The sequence below is a fragment of the Petromyzon marinus genome, chromosome 2, assembly GCF_048934315.1.
Source record: "Petromyzon marinus isolate PM22_M1 ecotype Great Lakes invasive population chromosome 2, UKy_Petmar_22M1.pri1.0, whole genome shotgun sequence".
NCBI classification, from domain to species: domain Eukaryota; kingdom Metazoa; phylum Chordata; class Hyperoartia; order Petromyzontiformes; family Petromyzontidae; genus Petromyzon; species Petromyzon marinus.
Genome location: NC_133668.1, coordinates 5,824,235 through 5,837,775, shown reverse-complemented (window position 1 = coordinate 5,837,775; position 13,541 = coordinate 5,824,235). Strand labels below are relative to the sequence as shown.

The window sequence follows — 13,541 nt, the reverse complement described above, 5'->3', positions numbered from 1 at the left end:
TAATGTGTACGGGACCACGTGGCGTGTTTGGTGTTCGCGTGGGTGACCTGCGTGGGTGACCTGCATGGGTGACCTGCGTGGGTGAGCGGCGTGGGTCACCTGTGTGGGTGACCTGCGTGGGTGACCTGCGTGGGTGACCTGTGTGGGTGACCTGCGTGGGTGACCTGTGTGGGTGACTGGTGTGGGTGACCTGTGTGGGTGACCTGTGTGGGTGACCTGTGTGGGTGACCTGTGTGGGTGAGCGGCGTGGGTGACCTGCGTGGGTGACCTGCGTGGGTGACCTGCGTGGGTGAGCGGCGTGGGTGAGCGGCGTGAGTGACCAGCGTGGGTGATCTGCTGTGTTGCTGCAGCACCAACCACGTGCTGAAGGAGATGTGGCCCGAGGGGAAGCTCAGCATCACGGAGGTGACCAAGCGCCCGCTGACCGCAGCCACTCTCTTCAAGAACTCCATGATCGCCCTGGTGGAGAAGCTCGCCAGCAAGGTGGGCACTGCGTGGCTGACAAACGTCATCCGGGCCCGGCTCGCCTCAGTGGCTCCTAGAGCAGCTAGGTCGGAGGTCGGCAACCTACGGCTCCGAAGTTGCATGCGGCTCATTAAGGACTGCTTGGTCGCGTTATTTATGAAGGACCACCACCGTCTCGTATTCACCACAGAGTGCATTGCGGCTCTTAAAATATAGAGGGTTTTTTTTGTTACCGAATTCGAAAAAAATGGCTCTTTTTGTTACGTTTGTTGCCGAGCCCAGAGCCAGGGGGTTTTGTTGCTGCTGTGTCGCCCTGCACACTCGTCTTTCTCCTCGTTTTCCTACGGTGGGGAGTTGGTCGGACACGTTTGTACGTTCATGTCGAGTTTGGCGAATGAGCCAGTGGACAGATGTTCACCAGGCTTCAGGAGTCGCCTGGCGAACATCTGAATTGCTGCCAGTGAGTGATCGAAGCGGGCAGTGCCACTCTCTATAGTTTGAGATTGGCAACCACAGTCCAAGGCCGTAATTATAATATATTGGGGGGGGGACATATCCCCCCCCCAATAATCAAAAATGCTCAAAATGTCCCCCCCAATATATTGGTATGAAAATATTTTTTTAAATAATAATTGTGATGCTTTGTAAATAAAAATAATAATTTGCTTAACCTTGGCCACAATATCTGGACTTGTTTTCATATAACAATGCATAGATTTCTGTTTATATGATTGTGGTTATGGTTGAAACTTTATGAATCCCTAATCTCTGCCATTACATACCATGAAACAAGAAAAGGTAAAAATGAAAAAAAACCAGAGCAATGTAATACAATACACTATTAGTCATTGTAAAAAAGTCCATCCCATGTGTTAGTGAATTTTTTTATATTTTGGCCAGGAATTTAAGCAAGCAATGAGTTTCAAATTTATCTTTTTTTTCTGGGGGGGGGACCCCAGACCTCCTGGAAGATTTGATCCCCCCCAATATTGACTCCATGGCTATGGCCTTGCCACAGCTGCCCCGTGATCTTCTGATGCAGGTCAATGCCGCTAATTGTTTGCGGAGTAAATTGAAAATGGTCATTTCTTCTGAGCGATCGGTGATTATTGTGCTCGTTGGAGATGTTGGAGAATTGCCCCAGGTTGTTCTCCACTGTGCCTCGGGACTTCTGAGTCTCAGTCATTAACACTAAATGCCGAAGAATGCCAACAGTGCCTTAGCCATGGCCCTGTGAGCTTTGGGCACTGCTCTTGTTGACCCCGTGCCCATACTGGGGCATCTGAAAAATAGCTTCCATAGCTCATTGGATTCCTCCCACAGTCTGAATAAATATTGGTATCACGTGACTAGACGATGTCAATAAATATTCTGACTGAGCTCTAAGAATTATAAAGGTGCCTTAATGTGGCTCTCTGCACGTATGTCTGTGCGGTATATGTGTACAGCGAGTGCCCATTAGAGAATGGAGATTATCCAGCAACAAAACAAATGAAGAAGTAATCATTATTGCAATTATTATATCTGCTGCACGCGAGCGGTGACGTCACCGCGTCTCGCGTGCTGCTGATTTTTTTGGCGACATACGCGGCTCATTATTTACGGTGACATTTACGTTTTCCTGGGAAAGCCCTGACGAGTCCCAAGACTCTTCATCAGCAGCGTCCTGCCACTGGGACGGCTGGCCCGGTTCCGCTAACGAGCGTTTTGTTTGTGGGAAGAAACCCAGGGCGACTCGGGGAAAATCCATAAATGTGAGGGGATAATGCTCAAAGGGTGTGGCAGCAGGGCAGATGATGGGTTCGTGAATCCCGCTTAGAGTGGGCCTCACAAGCCAATTTGCTGCACTGCCATATTCTAGTCGGCATCTTTATTTATCCCGGAGAAATCCGATGAGCTACGATGCTCTTTCTCACAGATGTCCACTAGGGACGGGTCAAAGAGTTACAATGACAAGCAAAATATATTTTAAAAAAAACTATCGGACTGCAAAGTATGGGAAAGGAAGGCAAATCACTAAAAATAAAAATGTAAAAGGGATGAGGTATGTAAGTTTATATATTCACTTAATATTCCATCCACCTCGATGCCAAGCAGGGTTCGCAAATCCGCATGATCCACCAACCCTTGTCTCATAAGCTCTGGGTTGCTGCTGTGTGCGTTACCACTCCCGGGATGTATTAGCATTCATTGGAGATAACGCGGCGCGTAATAGCGGTGGACCAGGCGTACATGTTGCACAGGAGGTTTTGCTCGTTGCATTGGCTGGTGACCATCGCAGTGATTGCATCCGTTTTGTTTGCGTTGCTTGCAACTGCGTGTTAAAGTAAAACGTTTAAAATCCGGTTGTAACTGGTTTTGCAGCACCTGTGGAAAACGTCGATAGGGCAATGGACATGGCGCGTTCAGATTTTTACCTGAGAAACAAAGGGAGCCGTCTCAGTGGTGACGTAATGGGTCAGCAGCGCATTTGGACGATCTAGAGGTCCTCCATCCAATTTGATCCCCTGGTGTGGTCCACCCAGCAGTGTAACTGGATAGCTCACAGTTACAATACCCCAATCTTTTCTTAAGATGTCTGGTGGGTGTGGAGGACAGCTACTATTTACTCCTTTTTTATTTTACCAGGTAAGGCCAACTGAGCTGTATAGCTCTTTTTTAGAAGCGACCTAGCTACCACAAATGATAGCCCAACGAAGTGGCTTATCACGTGGACATTCATAGCAGCCAAATGCTCTAAACGCGTGTTGATTTTAAATGTGGAGAGAAAACCCGGTAGGACCCGGAGAAAAAATCCACGCGCCCACGGGGAGAGAGACACGCAAACTCCAAATATACAGCAGGCATCAGGGTCGGGATCGAACCCACGACCTCCTGCGTACCAGGCGAGGTATCACCACCACGGTATCCCAGTGGGACTATCGCCCTCGATAGCGCCGGCACTCGACGCTGTTGGAAAACGGTTCGCGGTTTTTAGTGGTCGTCGTTTCAATGACCGTGTAGTGACTGTGCGCGGAGTGATTTTTACCGTAAGCTGCCAGAGTGGATGTGAGGCTGCACTGGGAGGATTTAAAGGAGCTTTCTCATTCTGCCACATACATTATCACCTACGGCATAGCAACAACACGGACCTTCATATGCGCCACCCTTATGAGAGTTACCGTGGGTACCGGGAGATGTTTACTCCGAGCATGCTAGATCGATGCTATGTGAATTTTTTGGTCGGTTCACATTTATAATGAACAGCCGTTGAAAGCAACTTTTCAGACGATTAAATTCATGTCCATGTCATATCTTTGCAAGTTAATCCTGCGAGATTTTCTGTTTAAAATAATGTCTTATTTGATGCAATTACTGCCGGTATCTCTTCCTTTTGTTTTCAGAAAGGTTATCTGCCCGCCTTGATGGCAGCGAGTAAGATCATCCTAGCAATCAGTCATCATATCTCTTCACTCTGAGAGCCCCATCTTCTTGATAAATGTCCCCGACGTGTTAGAAAAATCCGCAAATTTGACAAAAAGAATCCCTGCAAGTGGCAGTAATGCTCGCTAAGCCTTTGGGGCTTAATCTAAGGCCAGTGTTGGAGAGTTGGCGGTGTTTGATCCGTCACCACGTTAGAAGTGTGTCGCTTTACAAAGCTGGATTAGAAACATTTTAACAAATCGAAATCGCACAGTTTCACTTCCCATAAACTCGGAGAGGATAATCCAGCTTGGGTAGCTCGCACGGTTGCAATTTAAAGCCAATCGTGGCCACGATTCCAATCGCTCAGCTCACTTATCAGCTCCAGGATGCGCAGACGATTTGTGGGGAGCAGCAGTTGGGATGATTGTGTGATTGTTTTTTGAGGCTCCGTGGTCAGTATCGGGGGTGTATGCTCTGAACCATTTTAAAATGGGCGGAGGTCTCATGGGTGGGGGGTAGGACGGAGTTGGTAGTCTGTTCCTGTGTAGGTTTTTACGGTTGTGCCGTGTAGCTCCAACGTGTTTTTGGGTTTGGGAGCTCCCAGCGGTGGTGAGATGTTAACTACCTCACCTGGTATATAGGAGGTTGTGGGTTCGATCCTGATCCTGATCCTGACGCTTGTTTTTTTGGAGTTTGCATGTTATCTCTCCCCGTGGTCACGTGGATTTTTCTCCAGGTCCTCCGGTTTTTACCTCCAATATTTAGAATCGGCGTACGTTTATAATATTTATCTGCTATAAATGTCCGCATGATAAGCCACTTAGTCTAGCTATCATTTGTGGCCAGGTCGCTTCTGAATAAGAACTATGTAGCTCAGTGGGCCTTACCTGGTAAAATAAAACATAGATTGTGTTTTAGTTTAGGTTGTGGAGGATGCATATCTGGATAAAAGAGGAACTTGGAATGGCCTGAATACAATCTGGGCAGGAAAGTAGATGTCATTCGGAGAGGCAATCAGGATAAGGAGGTTATGAAGGATGGGCCACATGTGCCGGGTGGAGGAGGGGCGGATCACTGAGACGGGGCATTGGGAGTGGCCACCCCAGAGGTTTAGCGACAGAAAGGAAGACCTGAAGCAATGTGGTGGTGATAGCGCATGAGGGCAGATCTTGCAAGCCCGGAGTGTTGACTCCGCAGCAGTTGTGAGATGTGGACGACGGAAAAAGAGACGACGGTGAGGTGAGGTGCCGTGGTGTTATCCTCGTGAGCCGCGATGACCTCTTGACCTTCGTTTCAGGGCAACGCGACAGCAGCAGCCGCAGAGGAGTTTGAGGCCTCGGGGGTTCTCGGCCTCTGCCCTGAATGCAGCCTCGCTGCGCCTCCCAAAGCCAAAAGCAAAAAATTAAAACGGCAGTAGCAAAAAAATGTTCCACCCAATTAAATCACATTAACGCTCCCGTCGCACGCTGTTAATTAATTGCACACGGTGAGCTAATGCAGCCTCGTGAAAGGAGAGAAAAGGCTAATTATATTGCCCCTTAACGTTCTGTTGTAAATTTAATTTCATAAAAATAGAATGGTAATCGGGAACAAAAATGACCCAATAATGTCCCATTTAAAACTGGGTAAAGCAGGAAGTGCACGGTTAATTACTCTCGTTTTTATGAGTAAGGATTTTATCTGGGTCTTATTCTCGTGAGGTCACCAATGATTATTCAGTGCTCAGGTTTAGCTGGAGCTCTCTGCCGTCACCACGACGACACCGCTTGGCCTGAAAATACAATTTCAATTTCATATAGCATCTAATTTAAGCCGTATCCTATGTAAGGACATGCAAGTTCGCCAAGAGGGTATGGTTTATGAGTATAAAATATTCTTGCATCAGAAAATTTTTAATTATGAAAAGAGTGAATTTTATTGCAACTGATTATGTTAGTCAACAACAACAACAGCAGAAGCATCAATAATGTGATTCTCGTCATGGTGGCGAGATGATAACTACCTCGCCTGGTATGCAGGAGATTCTGGGTTCGATCCTGACCCTGACGCTTGTATATTTGGAGTTAGCGTGTTCTCTCTCCCTGTGGTCACGTGGATTTTTCCCTGGGTCCTCCGGTTTTTCCCTCTGAATTTAGAAACGTGCGTTTAGAGCATTGTGCTGCGATAAATTTCCACACGGTGATAAGCCACTTCGTTGAGCTATCATTTGTGGGCAGGTCGCTTCTGGAAAAGAGCTGTATAGCTCAGTGCTCCCTTACCTGGTAAAATAAAAAATAGTTAATTTGGTTTTGAGTGAAACAGTTGTCACGCCAGACAACACGCTGGTACAATCCGAGAACACAGAGCGGAGAGAGCCATTATCATTGTTCACAGTCCTCCAAGTCTCAATGTAATTTTCCACATCTCACCTTCCCACTCACACTTCCACCCACTCTATCCCCCAGCCAACAAGGTGGCAGTTATGATCTTAGAATAAGAATGCATCTGCATGTCAAGGTGCTTTTACACAAGGGAGGGATAGCGCGAAGGTAGACGCAGGTGACATGGGGACGGGGACGGGGGACGCGGGAGGGGGCCGCGGCGGGGACGGGTGGTGGTGAGGAGTGAAAGAAAGAGAGACACCATGGTGAGGCCAAGCACATGGGCGACCAAGAAACCAGGCCAACGAGACCCGGGGCAGTTCCAGGGGGCCCGGGGCCCGTCGCTACCGATGCCCCGGGCAGTCTAATGAGGGCATGAACCCATCACTAACCGATTCCGGGGCGGTCGAGAGAGGCAAGGCCCTCCATTGTGAGTGAGTCGCAGGTCAGTTTAAGGTTGGTGGAGCCCATGACCAGGCTGATCCATTTATAGAATTACATTATACTTGCATTATACAGATACATTATAGGCTGCCCCTGCTACGAGCGGTGGAGTGAGCAAGTACTTATAGGGCTGTACGTTTACATTTTTAGTGCAAACCTAGTGACTCCAGATGGCATCAAAAGATCCTCGTTCTTCATCTATATATTCTTGGGTCTCTCAGTAAAGTCACATAGATAGGTTCAAATAAAATAACAAAAAACTACGACGTTTCGATCGCAACACAAGCAATCGTCATCAGGAGAAAAAAGAGCGGGAAAGCTGCTGATGCAGGCTGTTTTAAAGGTTTGAAATGGGTGTAGCCCAAGGGTCATAAACGAAGTGGGTGTAGCCCAAGGGTCAACACGTACACCAAGCTCTCAAGATGAATGGATATTCAGACCACACAATCCGCAAAGCTATCACCCCAACCGCTGGGAAAGAACCATCTGAGGGCCCAATCAACCTTGCCATACATAGCAGAGGTCACTAAAAGATTTTCAAAATCATGAGCAAACACAAGATCCAGGTTCGATTTAACACAGTACATACAATTCGTGATCTGATCCCATCTGTGAAGGATGTAATCCCTGACATGCAATACCCCGGCGTCTACAAACAAAGCTGTGTCTGCGGCAGTAGTTAAATTGGGGAAACTAAGCGACATGTCTCGGACCGTGTTTGTGAACATAAGGCTGATCAGAAACACAGTAAGACCAATACTTCGGCCGTGGCTGATCATTGTTTTAATGCGGTGTGCTCACACGAAATAGATTTATCTAAGACGAAGGTACTTTGCAAGCCCATTGGCTATCAACAAAGATTTGTTCATGAAGCCATCCATATATATATACACAGACAATTTCAACCGAGAAGATGGGTACAAACTGAGAAATCATTAGGACGTTATTAACCAGTTTAAGTCATAACTGGCTCTGATGTTTCCATCCTACCTGCCGATGTTAGTAGTTATTTTCGACTCTCTGGTTTTACATTAACAGGTTAAATGTCATTACATTAACAGGTTAAATGTCTCACACTCACACAGCCACCGTCACTCGTGTCTTCGATGTGGCGGTGGCTCTGCGATCTTACATTGACATGCTAATCTCTCACAATACAATGGCCACCTCCGCAGCTTGGTCGTCGTGGAGGTAGCTCTCCGACCTTACATTGACATGCAAATTTATCACTTTAACATCACTAGCCCCGCCTACTTTGTTTATGACCCTTGGGCTACACCTATTTCAAATCTTTAAAACATCCTGCCTCAGCAGCTTTCCCGCTATTTTTTCTCCTGATGATGATTGCTTGTGTTGCGATCAAAACGTCGTAGTTTTTTGTTTTGTTATTGTATTTGAACCTATCGTGATATATTATGTATGATTTATTTTATTTTTCTACCTACGTGACTTTCCCGAAAGACCCATAGATATGAATTCCTGCAGTCACGAAAGCTTCAAGTCAAGGTCGTCATCTATATATATGTAAAAACCTGCTGCTGAGAGGCAACAGAAGCAGAAGGATCTGTCTCTGACACTAACGGCTTTATTCCCCAACGTGTTTCTACGCAAGGGCCCTGTGGTGCACACAGCCTGCGCCATCTATATCAGGGGATCTATCCCCACGTGGGTTCTTAAAAACCCCTTGAACGTCGGAGACGGCCGGTTGGCCTCAGAGGTCAGAGGGCAGAGGAGGTCAGGGTGCTGAGCTGCCACTCACTGAGATTCCAGGTTGGAATCCGAGCAGCTGCTGTTGATTAAGCCGGGTTCTCAAGTGTAGTTGATGGTCACAGCCCGGTCAACGATGACTTCACAAGGAGAATAAAAAAAAGCTCGTCAACATTTTAATATGACTCTGCACTTAATTTGGCTAAATTCCATTTCTGAAAATATAACGTTTCCATTTGAATGTCATGTGATGGGACATTACTGTAAGTGGCAGTATGGGCGGGAAAATTACTGCCATCTGCTATGTGGAGTCAGAATCATAATATTCGTGCTGGAGGAATCCGATGAGCTCTAAAGCTCTCTTTCACGGATTTCCAGTCGGGACCTCGGAGGTGGCTCTGTGGTGTCCGCTTCCATGGGCCGTCCTCTAACGCAAAGTGTTCACTGCTCTGTGAGAGATCGGAATAATACATTCCTCGTCTCATGGCGTCACGCCGAGGGCATGATCAGGATAAAATACGGGGGGTGGGGGGGGAAATACAAACAAATTACGTTTTAAAAATAAAATGCCTCTCATGCTTGAGGCTGTGCCGTCTGCTTCTGTTTGGGTTCGGCAGCAGCAGCTGTTTAATTCGAATTTAAAGACACCTGTGACACGACTGTATTCTCCAGCCTGGCTGTGTACTAGTGTACAAACGGATTGATAAATATAATAGATCGTCATCATCGTGAATAAAGGCTGCAGTAGAACAACTCTACTATTAGTCTAGGTTTTCTGTGTGGGCTCTCTCTCTCTATCTGTGTCCAGTCTTGAAGAATGGCGAGCGCCTGAAACTGGCATCACCACCACGCCCCCTCCCACCCTTCACCGCGGGCAATTTAGGTCCCAATTTGTGTACCAATAATCAATTCTTTAACGTCGTGGTAAACACATCGGCCACCACGAATCGAGTCCATGCCTGTATCGCATGCCGAGGGATGTTGAATGTGGTTGTATATTTGGAGTAGTTCGTTAATGTATTCAATTGACGTCGCTCCTGCTCAGAATCGGAATCAGAATCTTTATTCATGCTGGAGAAATACAATTAACTTTACAGCTCTTGTTCACAGATGCCCAGTCGGGGCAGGTCAGAACGTGACAAGAACAAACAAATTAAACAAAAACGCACCAGAGGAGTGCAAAGTATAGGAGAGGTAAAAAAAAATAATCACTTAAAAATATATACAAATAAAAGGAAACTATTTTTTTTTCTAATTTCCAGTTCTTCTGAAAAAGAGCTATTAGCTTCAGAAGGGACCTGGCTATCGCAAAGGATATCTCGACGAAGTGGCTTATCACACGCCGAATTGACCCCCGAGGATGCAGCAGGAAGTTGCTGCGGTCATCGGTTCTGAGCTAGCGGGGCAGCGGGGACAGAGACATCCGCTGCTCAGATTTATTATTTAGCGAAGCGTTTGGCAGGAACGGCGGAGGTGGGGGCAGGGGGGGGAGCTGCTGCGGGCGTAGTGCGTAAACTTTGATTTGAAAAAGCTTCCGGTGCGATGAAACGCCGCTGCCGGCGTATTTCACCGCGGCGTCTCCCTCGCCACCCCCCCCACGCCGCCGCCTCGGTCACGTTGCTTACAGAAGGCAGTGCAGCAAGTTGGTTAATCGCCATCTGAACGGGGATAGAGCGTTGCCCCCTCGCGCGTGGCATGGGTTTTCTCCGGGTGCTCCGGGTTTCCTCTTCGCCGCACGTGTGTGTAATATACACTCGTCGTCGTTAAGTGGCTGAGCGCATCTTAAAATTAAAACCCAACGTGGTTCGAAAGAGTCGCACGACTACTAGGCGTGGCTCTCCTCGATCGATAAACAAGTTAAATAAATTAACTATTGTGTAGATGTTACTTTAGCCATCGGCCGTTGCCCTACGCAGATTGTGGTGGAATAAGTGATGCTGCATGAGGCACACAGGATTTTGTTTATCCCTCCATTCAAAATATATTTCATTTCACACCCAAGTACTTTCTTCTAGGAACGTAACAATGCAATGCCAATCTGTGCACCTATAAGGAATATTACCCACGTGAGCAATATTGTCCACTTACCTGCCATCGCAATGCCCAAGCGAGGTCAAGTGAGGGCTTTCGCTGGTGACCACTCACGTCATTGATGACCCGGGTAAGGGCCCGATATTATGTGGAATTAAACTTTTCGATAAAATTGACCGAGATAAATTACACGCAGCCCTGATTTCCCCCCACTCTCGGTTTAGCTACCAAATGTGTTCAGTGTCACTTTGGCGTTGCAGCAAGGGAAGCAAATCACCAATAATAAGTTAAAAGTGTTGGACAACAGAAGAATGTGATGCTTATTGCATTAATTTAGGGTCATTTGTCTCAAAACAAGTTTGTGAGTCAAAATGTCTCCCTCTTCAATTGAGCAATGGGGCAGCACTCATCTCCATTGGCGACTGTGACTCAGAGATTGAAATTCCACATTCCCATGGCAGGGTAAAGCAATCCCATCTTACAACCAATGCCAGCTGCGTTTCAACAAAGTGTTGCTTATTTTATTGACCGTCCAGCGAAGATGACGACAGGCGGCTCGTCGCGTGGCTTGACAAACCACATGGCTTAACCGGTAAACTCGTTTCGTATTTTGCCGTTCGGCAATTTAAAAGGTTCGCGGTGACCCCGTTTGCCGAGAATGATTTTGTTTGGTATCCCAAATGCAAGCAGCCGAGCGTCAAGCCGCGCTCGCGTGCGCGCAAACGCAGGAATTGCCTGCGCCGTGCAGCCTCGCCGGGGCAGCCGCGGGGTTTTGTGCGCTGCCGTGCCGCCGTCCCGTAACCAGCTGGATGCAGGCATCTGTGTTGCCTGCCGTCGTGATCTTCGAGCGGCGGCGCGGTCAGGATGCATAATTTAACGGCACTTGGGGGTGGCCTGATGGCGGCAGGGAGGGGAGGTTGGGGGGGGGGAGGGGAGTTAATTTCCCGACGTGTGGCGGGCCGTGAAATGGAGCTCACTCGGCTGAAACGTTTGTCTTGCTCGTGAGGCAGAGCAATACGGGAGCGCTGCTTAACTCGCAAGTCGCCCATGAAGATTTTTCGACCTTTCCCCGAATGATCTCGTTTGCGTGTGCCCCTTTCTGTGCTAGAGGATACGAAGGGTTTTATTTTATTTTATATATTTTTGCCCACAGCGGTGTCCGTCAAGCATCGTGCTTTTCGTTTTAAAATGCCTCACTGATGGAATTCCATAATGATTTTGCCGATCGCTCCACTTGAGAAATCCATAAACTCATTAGGCCCCCAAGCACAGCTCCGGAATCCAGTTGTCGAATATTGTCCGTGAGCTGGATAAACCAATCATCGGAGATAATTAGGTTTAAACCCTGGCAAACATTCCCTCATCCATCCCATTACTCACACACCCAGCTGCCTCGCTGCCTGTGTCACCCTGCAATGCCTCCTTCTCTGACTCCTTCCCTTTCGCTCACGTTTTCCATCATCTATCCTCCCATCCACTACCCCATCTATCCACTCGTACACCAACACACTGACCCACCTACTTCCCTACTGACCCACTCATCCACCCATATCTTCATCCGTCCATTTGTTCATCCATCCATCCATCCACCTATCTATTAATTCATTTATCCACTGACCCACCCACCAATCCATCCATCTGGCCACTCAACCATCCATCCAACCATCCATCCACCCACTCATTCATCCATCTACCCCATCCACCCACCAATCCTACAATTTAGTCCACGTGCCTCCAGAAGCATTCCACCACGATTCTCATTTACATTTACAATTGCCGTCAACGGTGTTACGGCCACGTCGGTACGAATTCGCGAAAGAAAATTGCATCGGTGGCGTTCGTCGGCATCGCCGACGATTAAAATTTTAGATTTTTCTTTTATTTTGCTGCCTCTCGCCCAATTCCCTTGCGTGCATTTAGGAGCCATACTACGTGCGCTGCGTGAAGCCCAATGAAATCAAGTCCCCGGTTCAGTTCAACCAGGAGCGGTGCTTGCACCAGGTGAGGTCGGCACCGGGAGCAGCGATGCATCCGACTGCGCGAACGTTGCTCATTATTATTCATGATTATTCGTGATCCATATTACTATGCTTGTTTACCTAGGAAAGACTCGCTGAGTCTCAAAACTATTATTTAGTAGAGGTCTTTCCAGGTATTGCGCAGCAGGGGATGTTGCTATATGTGTAATCCCAACTTTGGTACTTCAGGTAATCTTTCAGCATTGGGATATTTGGCCAATACCAGTTAAATTGCATGTGTGTGTTTGTTTAGCTGTTGGAAGAAACCCCTGAAGGTACATGCACAGCCTCCACACAGAAAGGCAGCACTAGTCGTGGGGCACAGGCATCACCACCGGCAGTCACTCTGTGCTAACCCATGTACCAGAGGGCCCTTGTCCCAGCAGCGTGGAATTTTGGATAAAGAGCACCACTCCCCTCCCTCACTCATTCCCCTCCTTCCCTCCACTCTCTGCACTCCCCTCCCTCCACTCCCTCACTCCCCTCCCTCACTCCCCTCCCTCCACTCCCTCCATCCACTCCCCTCCCCTCCCTCCTTCCACTCCCTCCCCTCCCTCATTCCCCTCTCTCATTCCCCTCCCTCCCTCCACTCTCTCCCTCCACTCCCTCCCTCCCTCCACTCCCTCCCTCCCTCCACTCCCCTCCCCCATTCCCCTCCCTTCCTCCACTCCCTCCCCTCCCTCATTCCCCTCTCTCATTCTCCTCCCTCCACTCCCTCCCTCCACTCCCCTCCCCTCCCTCATTCCCCTCCCTCCACTCCCTCCCTCCCTCCCTCCCCTCTCTCATTCCCCTCCCTCACTCCCCTCCCTCCACTCCCCTCCCTCGTTCCCCTCTCTCACTTCCTCCCTCCCTCCACTTCCCTCCCTCCCTCCCTCCCCTCCCTCATTCCCCTCCCTCACTCCCCTCCCTCCCCTCCCTCATTCCCCTCCCTCCCTCCACTCCCTCCCTCCCCTCTCTCATTCCCCTCCCTCCCTCCACTCCCTCCCTCCCCTCTCTCATTCCCCTCCCTCACTCCCCTCCCTCCCTCCACTCCCTCCCTCCCTCCACTCCCTCTATTCCCCTCCCTCCCTCCCCTCCCTCATTCCCCTTTCTCATTCTCCTCCCTCCCCTC

General features: G+C 48.6%; 1 protein-coding gene across 2 annotated transcripts in view; it reads left to right on the top strand.

Moving 5' to 3' along the window:
• The window catches only part of MYO1D (myosin ID), a 147,041-nt gene that overhangs the window by 72,125 nt on the left and 61,375 nt on the right, over window positions 1-13,541 (top strand). For both annotated transcript variants that reach the window (XM_032966166.2, XM_076069222.1), the window contains 2 exons: window positions 351-483; window positions 12,333-12,413. In XM_032966166.2, the coding sequence (XP_032822057.1) occupies window positions 351-483; window positions 12,333-12,413 (214 nt within the window). The remainder of the gene's footprint in view (window positions 1-350; window positions 484-12,332; window positions 12,414-13,541) is intronic.